This window comes from Sebastes umbrosus, chromosome 20, assembly GCF_015220745.1.
Source record: "Sebastes umbrosus isolate fSebUmb1 chromosome 20, fSebUmb1.pri, whole genome shotgun sequence".
Lineage (NCBI taxonomy): Eukaryota > Metazoa > Chordata > Actinopteri > Perciformes > Sebastidae > Sebastes > Sebastes umbrosus.
The window spans coordinates 1,494,551-1,512,241 of NC_051288.1; the positions used below are offsets into that span (position 1 = coordinate 1,494,551).

Below are 17,691 nucleotides of genomic sequence, written 5' to 3' on the forward strand. Positions count from 1 at the left end.
CATGCTTTGAGTTTGAGCTTACCTGGACACAGATGTTATGAATGTGAGCCAGAGTACCTGAGGACAAGATGACTGAGTCTTGTGTCAGATGGTTCTGTTGAACTTCTTCTCCTCTGCAAAGGACATTCAAAACCTAATAAAGGAAAATGTGTTTTTAACTTTTAACAATATATTCATAAGACTGTCTCAAAATTGGTTCTATCATGATACTGTTTGCCTAAAGTCCAGCCTCACTCTATGGACTATACCAACCTCTGCTGGTGACAGGTAGGAAGTACAATAGCATGAATATCATGTAACATTTTACACCCCCAAACTCTGCTGTTACTGTTACACAGCAACATTCAACTAGACATTGTTGTACAGTACAGTGAGCAATCAGTATCAACAAAACAGAGATTTGTGTATAAGAAGCATGTCCAGGGTTGACTGCCATGGTGAAAAAACACGGAAACATTTTGACCAGTACGGCTCACACACCATGACAAAACTACTTTTCATGGCCAATTTACTGACATAATAACTCAATAACTGGTTTAGAAGCATGAATGAAGTGTTCTGAGTGAGTTACTACCTTTTCCAGGTCAATTTATTGTTATAGTAATACAGTTATTCTGACTTTCTTTAATTCATATTAAAGAAAATCACATTTACGAATATTTTGTCCACCCCCCACTGAATAAATGTGGTGGACATAATATTCCCAAAACCTCCCAGTGACCATAAAGATGAATCAGCAACAGTCTAGAGAACTCCCTTCTTTAGGGCTTCAGGGCTGTTGTATTAGACTGCATTGGTTTTAGCTGGATGGACCTAATAAACTGACAGCTGGGTCAATTTTAATCATTCTAATCTAAACTCAACAGTTTGGTCTCAGTCACATTAAGGTTTACACATCTCAAGTGAATGACAAAATTCCAGGGGAATGAGTGAACACAATCACACTTTGAAGTGGGGGTAGGCAGTATATTTTTGGCATCATTGGGCAAAAATCCCATAATAACCTTTCAGCATATTGTAATTCAAGTGTTCTGAAAGAAAACTAGACTTCTGCTCCTCCTCATGGCTCTGTTTTCAGACTTTATAACATCTAGCCCGTGACGGGAGACTTTGACCAATCACAGGTCATTTCATAGAGAGAGAGCGTTCCTATTGGCTGTGCTCCGGCTGGTGGGCGGTGCTTGGTATTTCCCCGACTGATCTCAACATGGCTGCCGAGTCATAAACTTTCTCATTTTACAGCTAAACAGTACACTACAAGATGATTCTGAGAACATCTGAGGAGATAAATAGGCATTACAGTAACAGAATATTGATTCATATTTGATCAGCGCTGCCTAGTTTGACCGTTTGGTTGGAGTTCACGAGTGATTGACAGCTGCTCATAGACAGCAGCTGGACGGCAGACTCCAGATCAGCTCTGATTGGTTGTTGTCTGTTGTCTCTCATTTTACAGCTAAACAGTACACCACAAGACTGTTCCGTAAATAAATAATCATCCGTGTAAGTAATGAATTATCATGTAATAAAGTAAAATCTCAGTTTGTGCTGATGAGTTCAACAGTGTCATAATAAAATATGAACTACTGATCATTTTGATTCAATTGAATCTTCACATCTGAAAATTACTTTATGAGGATGAGGATGAGCATAAAACGGCATGTTTCAATACATCTAACTCGGATTAAATTTCTTACTCTGGTTAAAGCCAGACGTTTAATCAGTTTAAACTCGCTTCAGGAAGCAGGAACTGGCTGAAAATTTGTTTCATATCAAATTGCCAAACTTGATTTTTTTTTTAAAGACATGTATCTAGTCTGATAAAGGGACACAGGTGACTACTTCCATGTGAGTACAAATGAATAACTCATGAGAGTGATGACGGTCTGCCCTAACAGCTTTGTGACTGTGATTTACAACTGAGACTGAACTCTGAACAGTTGACATGTATCATCGTTCAGAAGTTTCAGATCAGACATGAAGCAGGTTCACTGAGCTTCTGGATATCTTTGTTGAGAAAAAACAGGAAACCTTCAAATCTGAAACATGTACTGATGTTTAAAGACCTGTTACTACATATAAAGTAACTGCTTCATGAAACAGGCCACATGTTTTCAGTATTGTAGTGCCACCTTGTGGCCGACTACAGCAATCGCATTATTATGAATCAATCACAATGACCAGTCTCACAGAATCAGCTTATAGCAGCAGTTGGTTGAGATGGAGCAAATATGATTAAAAAAAGTTATTTTTATAAAACGGTCACTATATCCTGACAGTAGTACATAAGACAGGTATTCTAAAAAAAAATCATGTTCCTCTGTGTCCTCCAGTGCTCCTAACGGCATCTGCAAGATTTCACAGACCGGAGGAAAACAACCAATGAGAGCTGATCTAGAGTGTGCCGTCCAGCTGCGGTCTATGAGAGCTGTCAATCAACCCAATTATGCCAAAAAATGGTTGCCTACTGCAGCTTTAAACTATTGAAAGTGATACACATGATACACACGCGAGCATGCATGAGACACCGACCAGCAATGATTTATACTGTAAGAATGGTGCTTTCAAATGGGGTTGTGTTTACCCTGTTTACGAGTTGGGCCCATATGAACGCCCCCTCTTGTTGTATTTATGACCTCGGAAGTGTAAAGTTTCTGAAATTTCCGAGTTCACGACTTCGTTTTTTCATGTTCTCAGAAATGTCGGAAGTATTGGAAGTTATTTTTTCGGTGCATAATAAGTGAATATATTGTAATTTTAGTCGTATATTGTTTTTCTTCGGAATTTTAGAACATGTATGAGGAAAATGTTGATACTCCCAACAGCCTCATCTTTCTCCTCTGTCATTATGTCTTTGCATTTCCTGCATTATGTTACCCACTTGCTACCTTGCTAAACTGCTAGCCTCTGTGGCTTCTAGACACCGACAGTAACGTTAATATTGCAGTTGCTTAGCAGCGGTGTTCTTCACGACTTAACCACTTGAACGCCAAACGTATCGTGTACATGACTTCCCATGTTGTAAACACGAGCTCACGAGTTTCATTTGAGGGCACCATCTGCTACAAAGTACATTGAAAATATCTAGCCCGTGACGGGAGACTTTGACCAATCACAGGTCAGTTCAGAGAGAGAGAGAGAGCGTTCCTATTGGCTGTGCTCTGGTCATGTGACCAGAACTTGACGTTCCTTCAACAGATTTTACAATAGCTGCTGCGTCACAAACGTTCTGACTTGGTCGGAGTTAGCGAGTGATTGACAGCCGGCTCTCATAGACTGCAGCTGGACAGCAGACCTGTTTTCAGGTTACCTGTTTCATGTACTTCTGTCACGATATAGCGACCGTTTTATAAAAACAACTTTTTTTAATCATATTTGCTCCATTCTCTCCTACTTCAGCTTTCATTTAATATTGTATTTTGTATTCTCCTCTCCTGTGCCTGTGTCTTGTGGGCCAGTTACTAGGCTATAGAATATATAGAATATGAGCTATCATAATATCAGACATATTTATGAATTCAATCAACTTGTTATCAACAATGAGTTTAGTATGTTGGTGTATTTAATCATTCAGAGTATGAAGATGGAGGCGCTTTATTTCCTTCACTGTGTCTCTTTTAACACTCTGACAACAACTTCCTCCTGAAAGTCAACCAAAAGGCTGCAGGGGGACAATGGGACAATGGGTGTCCGCCAGCAGGGGGAAAGACAGAAGGATGTCCTGGTCCTGGGTCAGCTCCAGGTCGCTCATGTCCCCTAAGCAACGTCCTGATTAATGCAAACACTGCGTTACTATGGAGGCCGAGACACAATCACTTCAGCTCACATAGTCATCGAGCCGGGGACAGACAGCAGAGCGGACATGGACACGGAGGACTCACCTGCCGAGGACAGGAGACTGGACTTCATAGCGGACTACGTGCTGAGGACTCTCAAACTGAAACGGGACAAATGGCAGAAGTGCGTGTCCAGCGAGGACAACAGGCAGGTGCTGCAGGACTTCGTGGACAGAGCCGAGCAGAGGACTCTGGTGGTGTCTGTGTCTGCAGGAGGACAGCTGCAGCCCTCCGGAGCCTTCACGGCCGCCGGCTCCTCCGGCTCCTCCAGGACCAAGGCGGTCTACTTTGTGAAGCACAGCAGGACAGCACTGCGTCCAGAGACCATGAAGGACAGCCTGCTCTACGGGGACCTGTCCTACGCTCCGCTGGATCAGTTCTCTGCTCTGGTAGAGGAGGTAAGCAGCACAGCACCGTGGGTTAATGATTGTTAGAGGCATGGAGGACATGTCTCTGTCCTCCACAGTGGAGCTGCAGAGGACTTTCACTCTGTCTCTAACCAGCTGGTGAATGGAACAGAGTACAAGTATTATGTACTTAACTCGTACTTTACTGGAGTATTTTATGCTCGTGACTTGTACTCCACCCCACATAATGCGGCAAATACTGAACTTTATACTCCACTACACCCCTCTCCCCCCCCTACCCCCTTCTCTCACTCTCTGTGCATTGTGTGCATCACTTTCTCATTTGCACACAGTTGGTGTTAGGCCTGGTGGTGGAAAGTAACTAAGTACTTCTACTTCACTACATTTTAGAGGGACATATTCACATGTATGTAACAGCTGTAGTTACTAGCAAGCAAATCAGCTTCGTCCTAAGACGTTTAAATAGAAAAGTGTCATACCCTTACAAAAAAGGAAGTTTATTCAAGTGTGCTATTAGTATTCTCCTTTTAAACTTAAATTAAGAGAGTATTCTTTTAGTTCACTTTTTATGTACTTATCAGAGATATACTTACTAAAATATACTTGCTTTTACAGAAAAGTATACAGAAAAGTCTAAGTGTACTTGGCAAGTATACAGTAAAGTATAAGTATACTTGGCTTATACCGACAAATATACAGAAAAGTCTAAGTGTACTTGGTAAGTATACAGCAGAGTCAGAGTATACTTGGCTTTTACTGAGCCGTATAGAAAAGTATAAGTATACTTGCTAAGTATACAGAAAAGTCAGAGTATACTTGGCTTTTACTGAAAAGTATACAGAAAAGTATAAGTATACTTGGCTTATACCGACAAGTATACAGAAAAGTCCAAGTGTAATTGGCCTAGTACTATGAGTTAACTTAAAGAAAACTTACAATTATACTTGCAGTAAAAACTATTTAACTAGTAGTTTACTGAGAGTACACTTTAAAGTGTACTTTCATATGCTAAAAAGTGGGCTACAAGTATATATCTAACAGTATACTGCCTATAAGTTCACTGGTAGTATAGTTCATAGTATAGTTGCAGTACAAAATACAACTTGGTTGTAAACTAGTTGTGTACTCAAAATGTACTACTCTTGCATTTAAAGTACACTTAAAAGTATACTTTTATAAACTAAAAATGGGTCAATTTAGTCCCAAGAAGTATTGAAGTAGCATACTTACAAGTATACTACTAGTACATTGATATTAGTATACTAATTACATAAAGTATACTTTATGTATCGAATATACTTTAACGATACTTAAGTTTACTTCGTAAAATAAACTTGAAATATACTTGAAAGGGGCCATGTGATACATTGAGTATTTTTGGCTGATAAGACTTATGTAGATCTGTACATTTTACCTTGTAGTATTTTAAGTTACTTCTTTCACCACTGTTAGTAGTAACTTGACTGGTAACTAATTAACTTTGGACTTAAACTGCATTAGTATGAACTCGTTTTAGAGGGTTAAGCACTCATGTAGTTAGTGAAATGCACCATAGCCCTTCTTTCTCCATCACTCTGGACTGACTGTGGGTAATAACCCGACTACACTCCAATAATCTGCTTTAATCAACACAGCGCAGCTTTTAAGCACCCAACTTCACAAATGTAACACAAATGAGTAATGAGTACTGTAACTAAGGTTACAAACTGTAAGCACAATATATACTAAAATAATAAAAGCTATAAAAGTAGATTCTTAATTAGGGCCCTTCTAAAAGATGGATGGCTTGCCTTAAGGCCCCCAACATCTAGTGGTGCATAAAGTAGGCCTATTAAGCACATTTACAAATAATTACATGATCACAAACTAATTACCAGACAGTGATGTGGAGCCTTGGGGCCCCCAGGGTCTGGGGCCCCCGTGCATTTGCTAGATTTGCCTGTTCATAATCACTGTTCACTGTGTCCGACAGCTACTGTTACTTTGGACACATGAAGGTTAAACATACAAAAATATGAGGAGAGCTTTTCCTCTGACTTCAAAACAGGTGTTACTGCCTTGGTGTTTCACTTTTGTGTGCATGCATTGAACTGTAAGGGCTTTATGTCACATATTGATAGAGTTTCATGTATAATCATCCCTTTCAAAGACAATTCTTGCTTCTTTTCATGTTGGCTGCTGCTGCTCATGCTAATTAGGCATCAGTAGCGTTTTTCGTTTTAGCGGGATACTTCAGTGTGTTTAGTTTAGTGGCTGGGCTGGGTTAGGGCTAGGTGTTAAGTGTGGGTAGTTGGCACTACTGTGGTCTCACAGTCCCACCTTGTGGCAGTGCCATGCAGAGCAGGAAATCAAGCCAGGCAACCAGTTAGTCATTCAGTTCTGTTTAATGACTTTGTTTAAAGCTACAGCGGGTAGAAATGGAGCAAATATGATTAAAAAAGTTATTTTTATAAAACGGTCACTGTATCCTGACAGTAGTGCATGAGACAAGTCATCTGAAAAAAAATCATGTTCCTCTGTGTCCTCCGGTGTCCTCCGGTGTCCTCCGGTGTCCTCCGGTGTCCTCCGGTGCTCCTAACGGCATCAGCAAGGTTTCAGAGAACAACCAATCAGAGCTGATCTGGAGTCTGCCGTCCAGCTGCCGTCTATGAGCAGCTGTCAATCACTCGTGAACTCCGATCAAACGGTCAAACTAGGCAGCGCTGATCAAATATGAATCAATATTCTGTTACTGTAATGTCTATTTCTCTCCTCAGATGTTCTCAGAATCATCTTATAGTGTACTGTTTAGCTGTAAAATGAGAAAGTTTGTGACCCGGCAGCCAGGTTGAGTTCTGCTGAGGAAATACCAAGCACCGCCCACCAGCTGGAGCACAGCCAATAGGAACGCTCTCTCTCTCTGAAATGACCTATGATTGGTCAAAGTCTCCCATCACGGGCTAGATGTTTTAAAGCCTGAAAACAGAGCCATGAGGAGGAGCAGAAGTCTAGTTTTCTCTCAGAACACTTGAATTACAATATGCTGAAAGGTTATTATGGGATTTTTGCCCAATGATGCCAAAAATATACTGCCTACTGCCACTATAATAATAGTGCATGCACGCACGCACGCACGCACGCACGCACGCACGCACGCACGCACGCACGCACGCACGCATGCACGCACACTCACAAATACAGACTTAAACTGCCAACAAAGGTATTCCAGTACAACCTGCCAGGGCATGTATTCTGCAATAAAATGTTCCTAACTGGAACTTGTAGACTATTTGTGATTTGACCAGTCACTCCAGTGGTGGATGGTGAAGAGAAGCTACGGTCAGCCATCTTCTTTCTTTTACCAATACAGTGACATATAATATAGACTTATATAACACTGACATGGGCAATTCTGCTGCATAATGGCTAATTTTACTTTTAGTACTAAAAGAACAATTTTTAATGCAAAACTGAAGTAACAGATGTGAATACTTTTACGTTTACTCCAAAGCAAACATGTTTATCATGTTGACAAAGCTCCTGTTATCTTGTCCTCCTCCAGGTTGTGGCCCCACTGCTGTCTAACAGTAGGAACCACAGTGAATGGCCCCAGGTAGTGTCTCAGGATGTCAGACGCCACGTCCACTCCCTCAAGACCAATGTGTTCGTGGTGTCTGGCCAAGTCCAAGGCAAGACGCTGCTGCCTCTCCCCGCAGGCTCCGAGAGAGTCGAGCAAGCTGCCCTGGAGACAGACAAAAGGTAAACTAACACATGAGGCAGAAAGGTTCATGTCAGTGCATCATTTCTTTCCAGGCTGAGAGTAAACGGTGTTCTTGTGAAACTTCACAGGGGGGAAATAGTGGATAAGACCATCATCCACTCCTTGGAGTCAGCAGTGATTGAGTGGAGCCATCAGATCCGCGCCGTCCTGAAGAAAGACTCCTCTGAGGCTCTGCTGGAAGGCAAAAACCCGACACCACACACAGAGCTGCTCTTCTGGAAGAACAGGTCAGCACCTCCGTTATTACAGACACTGAATATCTACTGGCACCTTCTGAGAAAGACTTGTTCCAGCGCTGTGATTGTGTGAAAATAACACGTCCCTACAGGACCTCAGAGTTGAATTGTTTTAGAAGTTTTTGCTGGTGATACTAATTATTCGAGATCCGGAGCACCTGTGCTATCAAGTGAAAAATGTAATTTGGAGCCCAGTGCTCTCTTTGTATTTCTTTATTGTACTGACGTAGCAGAAATATATCTTATGAGGCCAATATCCTCTACCTCTATCATCCTCTGCACTAATGTGTTCTCCATCTGTTTACTTCTTCATCACATACAGTTACTGACTGCATCCACTCTGCTTACACAAACTAAGCTATAATGTCATTGTTTTAAATGTTTGAATATAAAACGACTCGTTGAAATCGGTTGAGAAATGTAGACGTTATGATGATTTTTATCCAGAGAAACGGCAGCTCCCCGGCTACTTGTATAGGGTTACAGGCCAGTCTTGCCTGGTCCAATATCACCTGTGTTATTTACTTTGTACACTGCTGATTGCACCACCAGTGTGCCCAACCAATTTCTCTGATGATTCCACCTTAATTTCTCTGCTGACTGACAGCGATGACCTCAGTTTGCACAAGTGTAATGTTGACTGGCTAATTGAATGGTGTGACAAAAACACTCTTATCATTTACACTAGTAAGACAGAAGAAATTATTTGTGGCCTTTCTCCTGGCTGCCAGCTGCCTCCAGTTACAATTCATAATGTAGAAATTAAACAGGTCTCTTCATACAAATACAGTACCTGGGAGTTCTGATAGACTCCACCCTATCATGGACCCCTCACACTGAATTTACTTGTTAGAAGATACAGCATTGCATTTACTTTCTTCGCAGACTCAGATCATTTGGAGCCAGTAGCCAGATTATTTTTCTATTTTTCAGTTCAGTGATTCAGAGTGTCCTGTTGTACTGCAGCACAGCCTGGCTCAGTAGTCTCTCTATAAAACTTAAAACTAAGATTTATAGCCAAATCAAAATTTGTGCGAAGATCATTGGCCAACCTGTGGCAGCCTCCTTTCAAGTAGCTCACAACAAGAGTATGCTCAGACTGGCCAACAGCATCTCTTCTGATCCCTCACATGTTTTAAATGGGGAATATCAACTTCTGCCCTCCAAGAGGCGATTCAGAGTGCCTACATTTAATCGCATCAGGCTGAAGAATGCTTTTGTCCATCAGTCCACCTTGTTGCTAAATAATAATTAATGTGCTGCTAAGGACATGTAAATCCAGAGGACAGATGGTAATTTTTTAATGGTTTATGTATGGTTAATTGTGATGTGTTTTGGTTCTTGGGTCCTACTTGTCTATTGTATGTGTACTTTTTCTCAAATTGAGCTGCCTATGGATGCAAAATGAATTTCAGTGCAAACTGACAATAAAGTTGTATCGTATCGTATTGTATATGGCGCCAACGTTGACGTACGATCCAGGAGTCAATGCGATGTCTACGTATATATGTCTATGACCCTGAACATAGCTTGTGGTTAAGAACTTAGGAAGGACTTTGCACAAACTTAGCAGTGGACGTACGAGTAGCTGGATCAACACACACCAGTGGCCTTGTTCAAATGTGACAGAAACCCTTTTTGTTCTCCTTGAAGATATGCAGACCTGGAGTGCATCCACTCCCAGTTCAAATCGTCTAAGGTGAATAAGATGGCCATGCTGTTGGAGGCTGTGGAGAGCAGCTACTCCCCTGCTTTTACAAACATGCAACAGGATGTGCTTGCAGGTAAGGACACAAGCTCTACACCTGACAATATAGAGAAATGAAATGAGGCTCTCTGAGGTGTAGCACATGCTTGGTTTAGGGGCTAAAGCGTGATTTATGATGTGGTTGAACTGACTGTGATCACATCTCTGCTCGCCAGCCTTGGAGGAGGCGAAGGACATCTGCACCTACCTGAGGCCCCTGCAGCGTCTGTTTGAGGACATGGAGAGCGCCGAGTTTCCTGATGTCCGGGGTCAGATCGGCCCTTTGATGCACACAGTGTGCCTGGTGTGGGCCAACTCCAGATACTACAACACCCCGGCACGCCTCGTCGTTCTGCTGCAGGAGACCTCCAACCTCCTCATACAGCAGGTCGGCTGCAGTCTCTTCTCTGCGTCAAGTGGCGATCAATCCCGAGAGCTTGCTTTTCTTTACTTTTTATTTTTTGTGGTAACAATCTTTGTTGCTAAGTAGTCATTACTGTGTTGTTTCTGAGCAGCACTTGTCAGAGATCACCTGTCAGCGCAGAGTGGGTGGATGCTTGATGAAGTTTTACTGTCTGTGGGTGGAACTCTTTTCTTTATTCTTCTCAGCCAGGAACTCTTTCACTGTCCATGCTACCAAGTTCTCTGTTGTTCCCTTGTCTTCAGTGTTTTAGAAACAAACCTTTGCTTTTTCTGGCAGAAATGTGCAGGGTACCAGAACCTCTGTCCCAGGGTTGGATTAACCCGCTGGGCCTTTATTCACAACCCTCCTCAAAGCTCCCCTCCCTCTCTATGGGATGTGTAGCCTATGTATCCTGTGGCGTTCAACAGGGGGGTAACGATACGTTTTTACGACACGATACGATACGTATCACTTTCCATGGTCCTGATACGATTCAAGGACGATATTTAGTTTATCTAGAGCGAATGCCTTGAAATGGATATGGACAGGAGGGACAATGAGCGAGAGGACGCTCCTGCTCTCACATGACCGTTTGCTGCTGTGGTCTGAAGTTGATGATTGTTAAAGCCCTGCTTTCTGTTAATTTATCTCCAGCAGGAGGAGACGGTAAAGAAGAGAGCGAGTGAGAGAGACAGTCAGTGGGTTGTGTTGATTCTGTCGGTGGGATTTTGTGTAATTCACTGTGTTGATTTCACCCGTTCAACGCACACACAAACGCCATGGTAAAAAAAATAAACACACTAAAGTAAGGTGGAGGAAACTAAACAATAAAATTAAACCCTCAGTTAGTTAATGCAACAAGTTGGGCTAGTTAACTACACCTAACTAGTAAACTACACCTAACTAGTAAACTACACCTAACTAGCTAACTACACCTAACTAGCTAACTAACCTAACCTAACTAGCTAACTAACTAGAAAGACAAACTGACAGATAAACAGATTTATTAGTTTGCTACTCAGACGCCAATGAGCATGAGTGCTCCTGCACCTTGGAGGATGACCTTTGACCTGCAGCTTGGAAGATGACCTTTGACCTGCAGCTTCTACGTCATATTCCCATTTAACCAACAACCTTCTTTTTTAACTTTGAGCACAAAATTAAGTTATTTGTCAAAAAAAAATTTGGTAAACAGTGTTGCTAATCAACAAATGACTCAAAGAAATAAGAAATATCATAGAAATGACTAAATACACTGGGTGGGGGGGGGGGAGGGGGGGGGGGGCTTCAAGCTCTCTTCAGGTTGCTGCTGCAGCTTGCCGTGTGACTAACCCAACCACAGATACGATGCAGGAGTTCATTTATCTGAGTTGTATCGCTGTCTCAAACCACAGGAGAGTTACTCGCTTTTACAAATGAAACGCTTTAATGAAATGGAGATAATTAGCTAAACATGTATCTGTTACTATAGCAACAACTAACCTGTTCCTGCTCTCCGACACCAGGCCCGGGTGTACATAGTCCCAGAAGAGGTTCTGAGAGGAGAGCTTTCAGAGAGTCTCCTGAAGGTGCAAACCACCCTGGAGATCCTGCAGCTCTTTCAGAGCACTTATGAGGACCGGAGGGCCAATCTGAGTCGGTACCGGAGGAACGGGAGCGTTGTGAGGCCTTGGGACTTCTCCCCACTGTTGGTCTTCTCTGGACTCGACCGCTTTATTAACAGAGTCAGGACCATTAAGGTGAAACATTATACATTACTCAAAAGGTGGCGAATAATTGTAAAATGTCTGTGTGCAGTATATGAATTGAGATGCCAAAGTAAAAGTAGCCTCATGTAAAAGATTAGAGCTTTCCTCAGAGTGATACTGCAGTTGAGCTTGACTGTTCCATTTTCCATTTCTTTTTCCGTACAGGACGTCCTGTTGACAGCCGCGGACCTGCTGAAGCTTGAAAAATTGGAGATTGGAGGCGTCCGAGGCCGAGCCCTCAGCCAGCAGGTCCAGCTGCTCCACCAAGAGTTCGCGGACACTTATAAATTGTTCACAGAGAAGCCCTACGACTGCTTGGACCTCAACAACACGGTACGGAGTATTAGGATCAGGGTGCATGACGCTTTTGTTCACTTGCTTGCTTTGGGAAAAAATAGTCTGTAATTTTGTGGAACAACTTTTGACGGTCAGTTCATTTTCACAAAGGTGTCATGAAACACGAGACGCCGGCTACAAGCTGAGCACTTCTGAGTACATGCTCTTTTTTCTCTCAGGCTGGCAAACACCACCACAGCCTGGTCACTCCTGCGTTTGTGGAGCAAATTGTGTCCCGGTGCCTAATGAAATGAAGTTTTTTTTCAGTGCCATCTAGTTGCTTAAGCAAGATGTTTCTGAGTTATAGCAACGAAAAGCAATTTACTTTGCTTGTAAGACCCAGTCAGTGCTCCCCCGCTGGATGGCTTTGAGTCAGTGAGATGTGAAAAGGAATTTGCTGTGCTGGCTCTGCGTTAGCTCGCACTGCCGTGTGGTGCTTTTGGCTGTCGGTCTAGCTGAGCTATCTACCCTGCAGGAGTATGAAGACGATGTGAGGGAGTTCAAACTTAAGGTGGATGACACAGACCGACGACTAGGAGCCGTCTTCTGTCAGGCCTTTGAGGACGCCTCTGGACTGGAGCACGCCTTCAAGGTCTGAGAACTTAATCTCTCTCTGCTTCTCTCTCTCTCACACACACATTTATTGAAAGCCCTTTCACTTATCTGACGTCTGCAGGTTCTGGATATGTTTAGTAGCTTGCTGGAGCGCCCCCTAGTGGCCACAGATGCTCTGGACAGATACCCTCTCCTCGTCTCCATGTTTGACACAGAGCTGGACTGCTGCAAACGCCTTTACAACAAACACATCCACACTGCAGAGGAGCTGGGTGAGAGCCGGAACAATGGCTGCATTCTACACAATACTCACTTTAGTCACTTCACAGAGAGACATATGAGTGAGCAAAGTTTCTGCAGAGTGTGATTGGGGGGGTTAAGTCAGTTTGGTAAAGGCATACATCAACCGTCGTGGTGGAGAGAAAAGAAAAAAACGCTCAAAAGCATGGCGCTACTAAACATGAGGGGATGCACCCTATTTTATCCCTGATAATGCTGCACGGTGAACAACAAATCCATGTTGAAATCAACAGGAGGAGAGTTAGTAACGTTACCTGTTAGAAGTCGGTGGGCAGCACAGTCCTGCAGTGCATCGTCCTGAAGGAGTTTATTTCACAACAATGACCCGCTAGCTGTACATTATCCCGCTTATTACATGGCTACCTACTGAAGAAATCAATAATTTGAACCAAAAACGGTCCTCGAGAATCTGACATCAGAGCTGCGCCCATAGCAACGGTCTGTTATACATAGCAACGGTCTGTTAAACATAGCAACGGTCTGTTAAACATAGCAACGGTCTGTTATACATAGCAACGGTCTGCTATAAAAAAAAATAACAGGCTGTGGAACACCGTGATTGACCAATCAAAATCGAGTATTCAACAAAGCCGTGTAATAATTAATAATAATTCATGTTGAATATGAATAATCTTGTGAGATAACTCCTTATTTCATGGGCTATTTTGTGATTTATACATAATTATTACATACTTATAGAAAAAGTAAACAAACAAAAAAAACTGACCAAACACCACAAAAAAACAAAGCATTGAAATACTGATTTGGAGATGAATTACCATAGCAACGGTCGAAGCTTCGAAGCATTCGGGTCAGCCCTACCAAAATCACTCCCTATTCACTATACAGTGCACTAGAACTGCTGTCCTCCACATTATTTAGTATGGTATTTACACACTATACTGTATAGTGTCCTCAGTGGAACAAGCTTGATTTATGCTAACAGCTAACACTGTTTACAGCGTTGTCTGTTCACATCCATTGTTTTGGGGTGGAGGCACAAATATCTCAAAACTTGGAGAAATATGATCTAAAGTATCTTCATGGCTAAATAGCACTAGAGGTAATACATTTTATGATTTAGGTAGAACCAACCCAAACCCATGTTTGTGGTCCAGAGGTTTAAAAGTCCCATATCGTGCTCATTTTCGGTTTCTACTAGAACATGTTTACATGCTTTAATGTTAAAAAAAACTTTATTTTCCTCATACTATCTGCCTGAATATACCTGTATTTACCCTCTGTCAGAAACGCTCCGTTTTAGTGCATTTCAACGGAAATGCAACGGAATTGTGTTGCTAGGCAACAGTTTGGGTCCATGTTTACTTCCTGTCAGCTGATGTTATTTACATACACTGCAACAGGAAATAAACTGGAACACATTTAGAATGTTTACGTTTAAAACCGTGTAATGGTTTAAATATTGTATATTTGTGACATCACAAATGGACAGAAATCCTAACGGCTTGTTTCAAACGCACAATTTCTGAATACGGGCTGTGTGTATTCTCTGTATTTTGAGCGTTTTGATAGTTAAACACTTAAATCTGCTTGATAATATAAAAGACTGGAAAATCTCACTTTTTACAATATGGGACCTTTAAGGTCCAGAAACATAAACCGCATTTAGGTTCAGCATTGTTACATGTTGTTCCACATCTGTCCCTCACATCTCTTCCTGTCACATCTCTTCTGTGAACTCAGACTGACCCCAAAGATACTAAAGTCTGAGTGAGAATGTGACTTTCATCTACACCCAGCAGTGAGATCCATGGAACGCTTCAAGGACATGTTGACAGGACACATCGGTTGTTGCAGAGATTAAACTTGGGATGGTTTTGATTTTAAAGCCCCTACACACCCGTAGTCTACCCACACACACATGTTTTCTTGTCAGGACTGTGTGGGTGGGTAATTGGACTTGATAGACAGCTCCCTCACTGTCCTTGTACTGTTGTTGCATCCATCAGGGTGGGACAATTTACCCTGTCATCAACTGGTACATTGACTTTATTCTGATACACATAATTCCCTGCAGAGCTCCACCAAACGTATGTTAGCTCACTCTTTCACTGACTCTGTTGTAAATATGTGTGTAACAGTAAGTCATGATTGTTGACCTCCTCAGGTTGGACTCCAGTGAATAAGAATATGCCGGCAGTAGCTGGCGGGCTGAGATGGGCCCAGGAGCTACAACAGCGCATCCAGAACCCCTTCTCCAAATTCAGAAACGTCTCCTACCCGTGAGTCTCCAACACAGCAGATTAAAAAAAAGACTTTTGTTGTGGTGGTACATTTCCTGCGGTCTCGGTGTGAATGAATCACTCCGTGAACTGTTTTAACCCTCTGAGACCCTCTGCGTGATCGTGGGTGATCCCGACCGACTTTACTGTCTGTCAGAGGCTGTAGCAGGTTCAGTGTTAGAGCTGAAGGTACGTTTACTATATGAAACTAGGAAAGGAATCCACTGGTAACAACCATGTCATGTTGTCGGGAAGGAGGTTAAATAACGCTCCAAAGTGAAAATTTCAGCGAGGAAAAGGGTCCCTTGAGCTTTGACCTCAAGAATATGTGAATGAAAATAGGTTCTGTGGGTACCCACGAGTCTCCCCTTTACAGACATGCCCACCTTTATGATAATCACATAACGTTTTTTTCATGCAGTATAAATGTGTTATTGTCTCCTTGAATATTTCTGCATACTGGGGTCCCTAAACAGTCTTGAATTCTATAAATTGGGTATCACTGTAAAGCTGAGACTCTTGTGGATCCAATGAGCCTGTATTCATGTGTGATGATGTTAGCCCCCATAGGAGACATTTCATTGACCTCACTGTATAAAATGACCTGTGGTGACCTCTAGGATAATCACAGCCTCATGAAACTTTGCAGCCACAAACTAGAGACCTAGAGCATTCAGAGGATGGATGGATCAAACTAGAGACCTAGAGCATTCAGAGGATGGATGGATCAAACTAGAGACCTAGAGCATTCAGAGGATGGATGGATCAAACTAGAGACCTAGAGCATTCAGAGGACGGATGGATCAAACTAGAGACCTAGAGCATTCAGAGGATGGATGGATCAAACTAGAGACCTAGAGCATTCAGAGGATGGATGGATCAAACTAGAGACCTAGAGCATTCAGAGGACGGATGGCTTTCGTAGCTACATTGACAATAAGGAGGTTTCTGAGCAGTTTACACAACACAAGTACTCGCCATCCAATCGCCGAAAAAATGAAATTCTAGCAGAAATCTCCAAATGTCAAACGTTTTTGATCCCAAATCACAGCATGGCTTTTTTCTATGGTGTTCCTCAAGGTCTTGGTGTCTTAATGTGGTATTTTGGAGGAATTATTGATCATTTTTATCAGTTCTTCTGTGGTAAAAAAAATGGTTAAATTTAGCACCAAATCTGTGGAACAAATAGTATCAACCCCAAAATTGCTGCAACAACTTATGAGACATAATAGAGCATGGGGATGATCATCATATACTTCTATCATAATATTATTTCACAATTTATTTTAATTAATTAATTAATTAATTATTAATTAATTGATTAATTAATTAATTAATTCATGTTTATTTATGATTTATGACTAGAACAGCTTGACACACAGTGCTGATTTGCATCTCAGATTAATCTTCAGGTTTCCAGCTTTCAGATGATATACACTACTTCTATGTTACATCTACTGTTGACCTGCTATCTCCCCCTAAACACCCCCTGGACCCTCCTAAAAAAGACAAAAACGGGTCTTTCGTGGGTCTCAGAGGGTTAAAAGCCTCATAAAAATCATGTTTTGGAGTATTGGCCACTGGAAAGATATTGGATATAACGTTTTCATGGGCTGTAAATATCATGTTCTCTGTAGGTGCCTGGAGTCTGCAGCGGGAGCCAAGGCCATCCAGAAGTATGAGGAAATGATGCAATTGCTGGACAGGTGTGTGTGTGTGGATCATTGCACTATATGCCATCATGCTTAGATGTTTGTATTACTGAATAAAAAGAAGAGAAAGTTAGATTAAACAGAATAGACAGTGACAGAATAGGACACCTCCCTACTGGATGGTAAATATGATAAAAGCCAACATGAATCAGATATCAGCTCCGTCTCTGACGCGGTTTCTCTCTGTAATTTCACACCAGCGCTGTTTTTAAAACTGAACAGTTGTGATTTTGTTAGTTGAGTGTATAACATTTATTAAGCAGCCCCTGTGGAATAGCATGTAGACGTGCAGCTCCAGGCGTGATTTATGTTCTCATTACTGCGGCGCTGCTCTGCAGATTATTTCACAGGACTCCCATAATCCCATAAACTCCGTCGCTGCTCTCTGATGCCAAGTGAGAAATGGCCTTTTAGACCCCATCCAACATCAAAACCTGCAAGATAAAC

General features: G+C 42.1%; 1 protein-coding gene across 1 annotated transcript in view; it reads left to right on the forward strand.

Annotated features, from left to right (window-relative positions):
* Nucleotides 1-3,742: 3,742 nt before the first annotated feature.
* Nucleotides 3,743-17,691, forward strand: part of dnah9 (dynein, axonemal, heavy chain 9) — a 179,667-nt gene continuing 165,718 nt past the window's right edge. The window contains 11 exon segments of the mRNA XM_037754464.1: nt 3,743-4,234; nt 7,746-7,942; nt 8,033-8,191; nt 9,854-9,984; nt 10,124-10,335; nt 11,856-12,089; nt 12,264-12,431; nt 12,910-13,026; nt 13,111-13,261; nt 15,418-15,532; nt 17,170-17,238. Of these exon segments, the coding sequence (XP_037610392.1) occupies nt 3,776-4,234; nt 7,746-7,942; nt 8,033-8,191; nt 9,854-9,984; nt 10,124-10,335; nt 11,856-12,089; nt 12,264-12,431; nt 12,910-13,026; nt 13,111-13,261; nt 15,418-15,532; nt 17,170-17,238 (2,012 nt within the window). The 5' untranslated portion in view covers nt 3,743-3,775.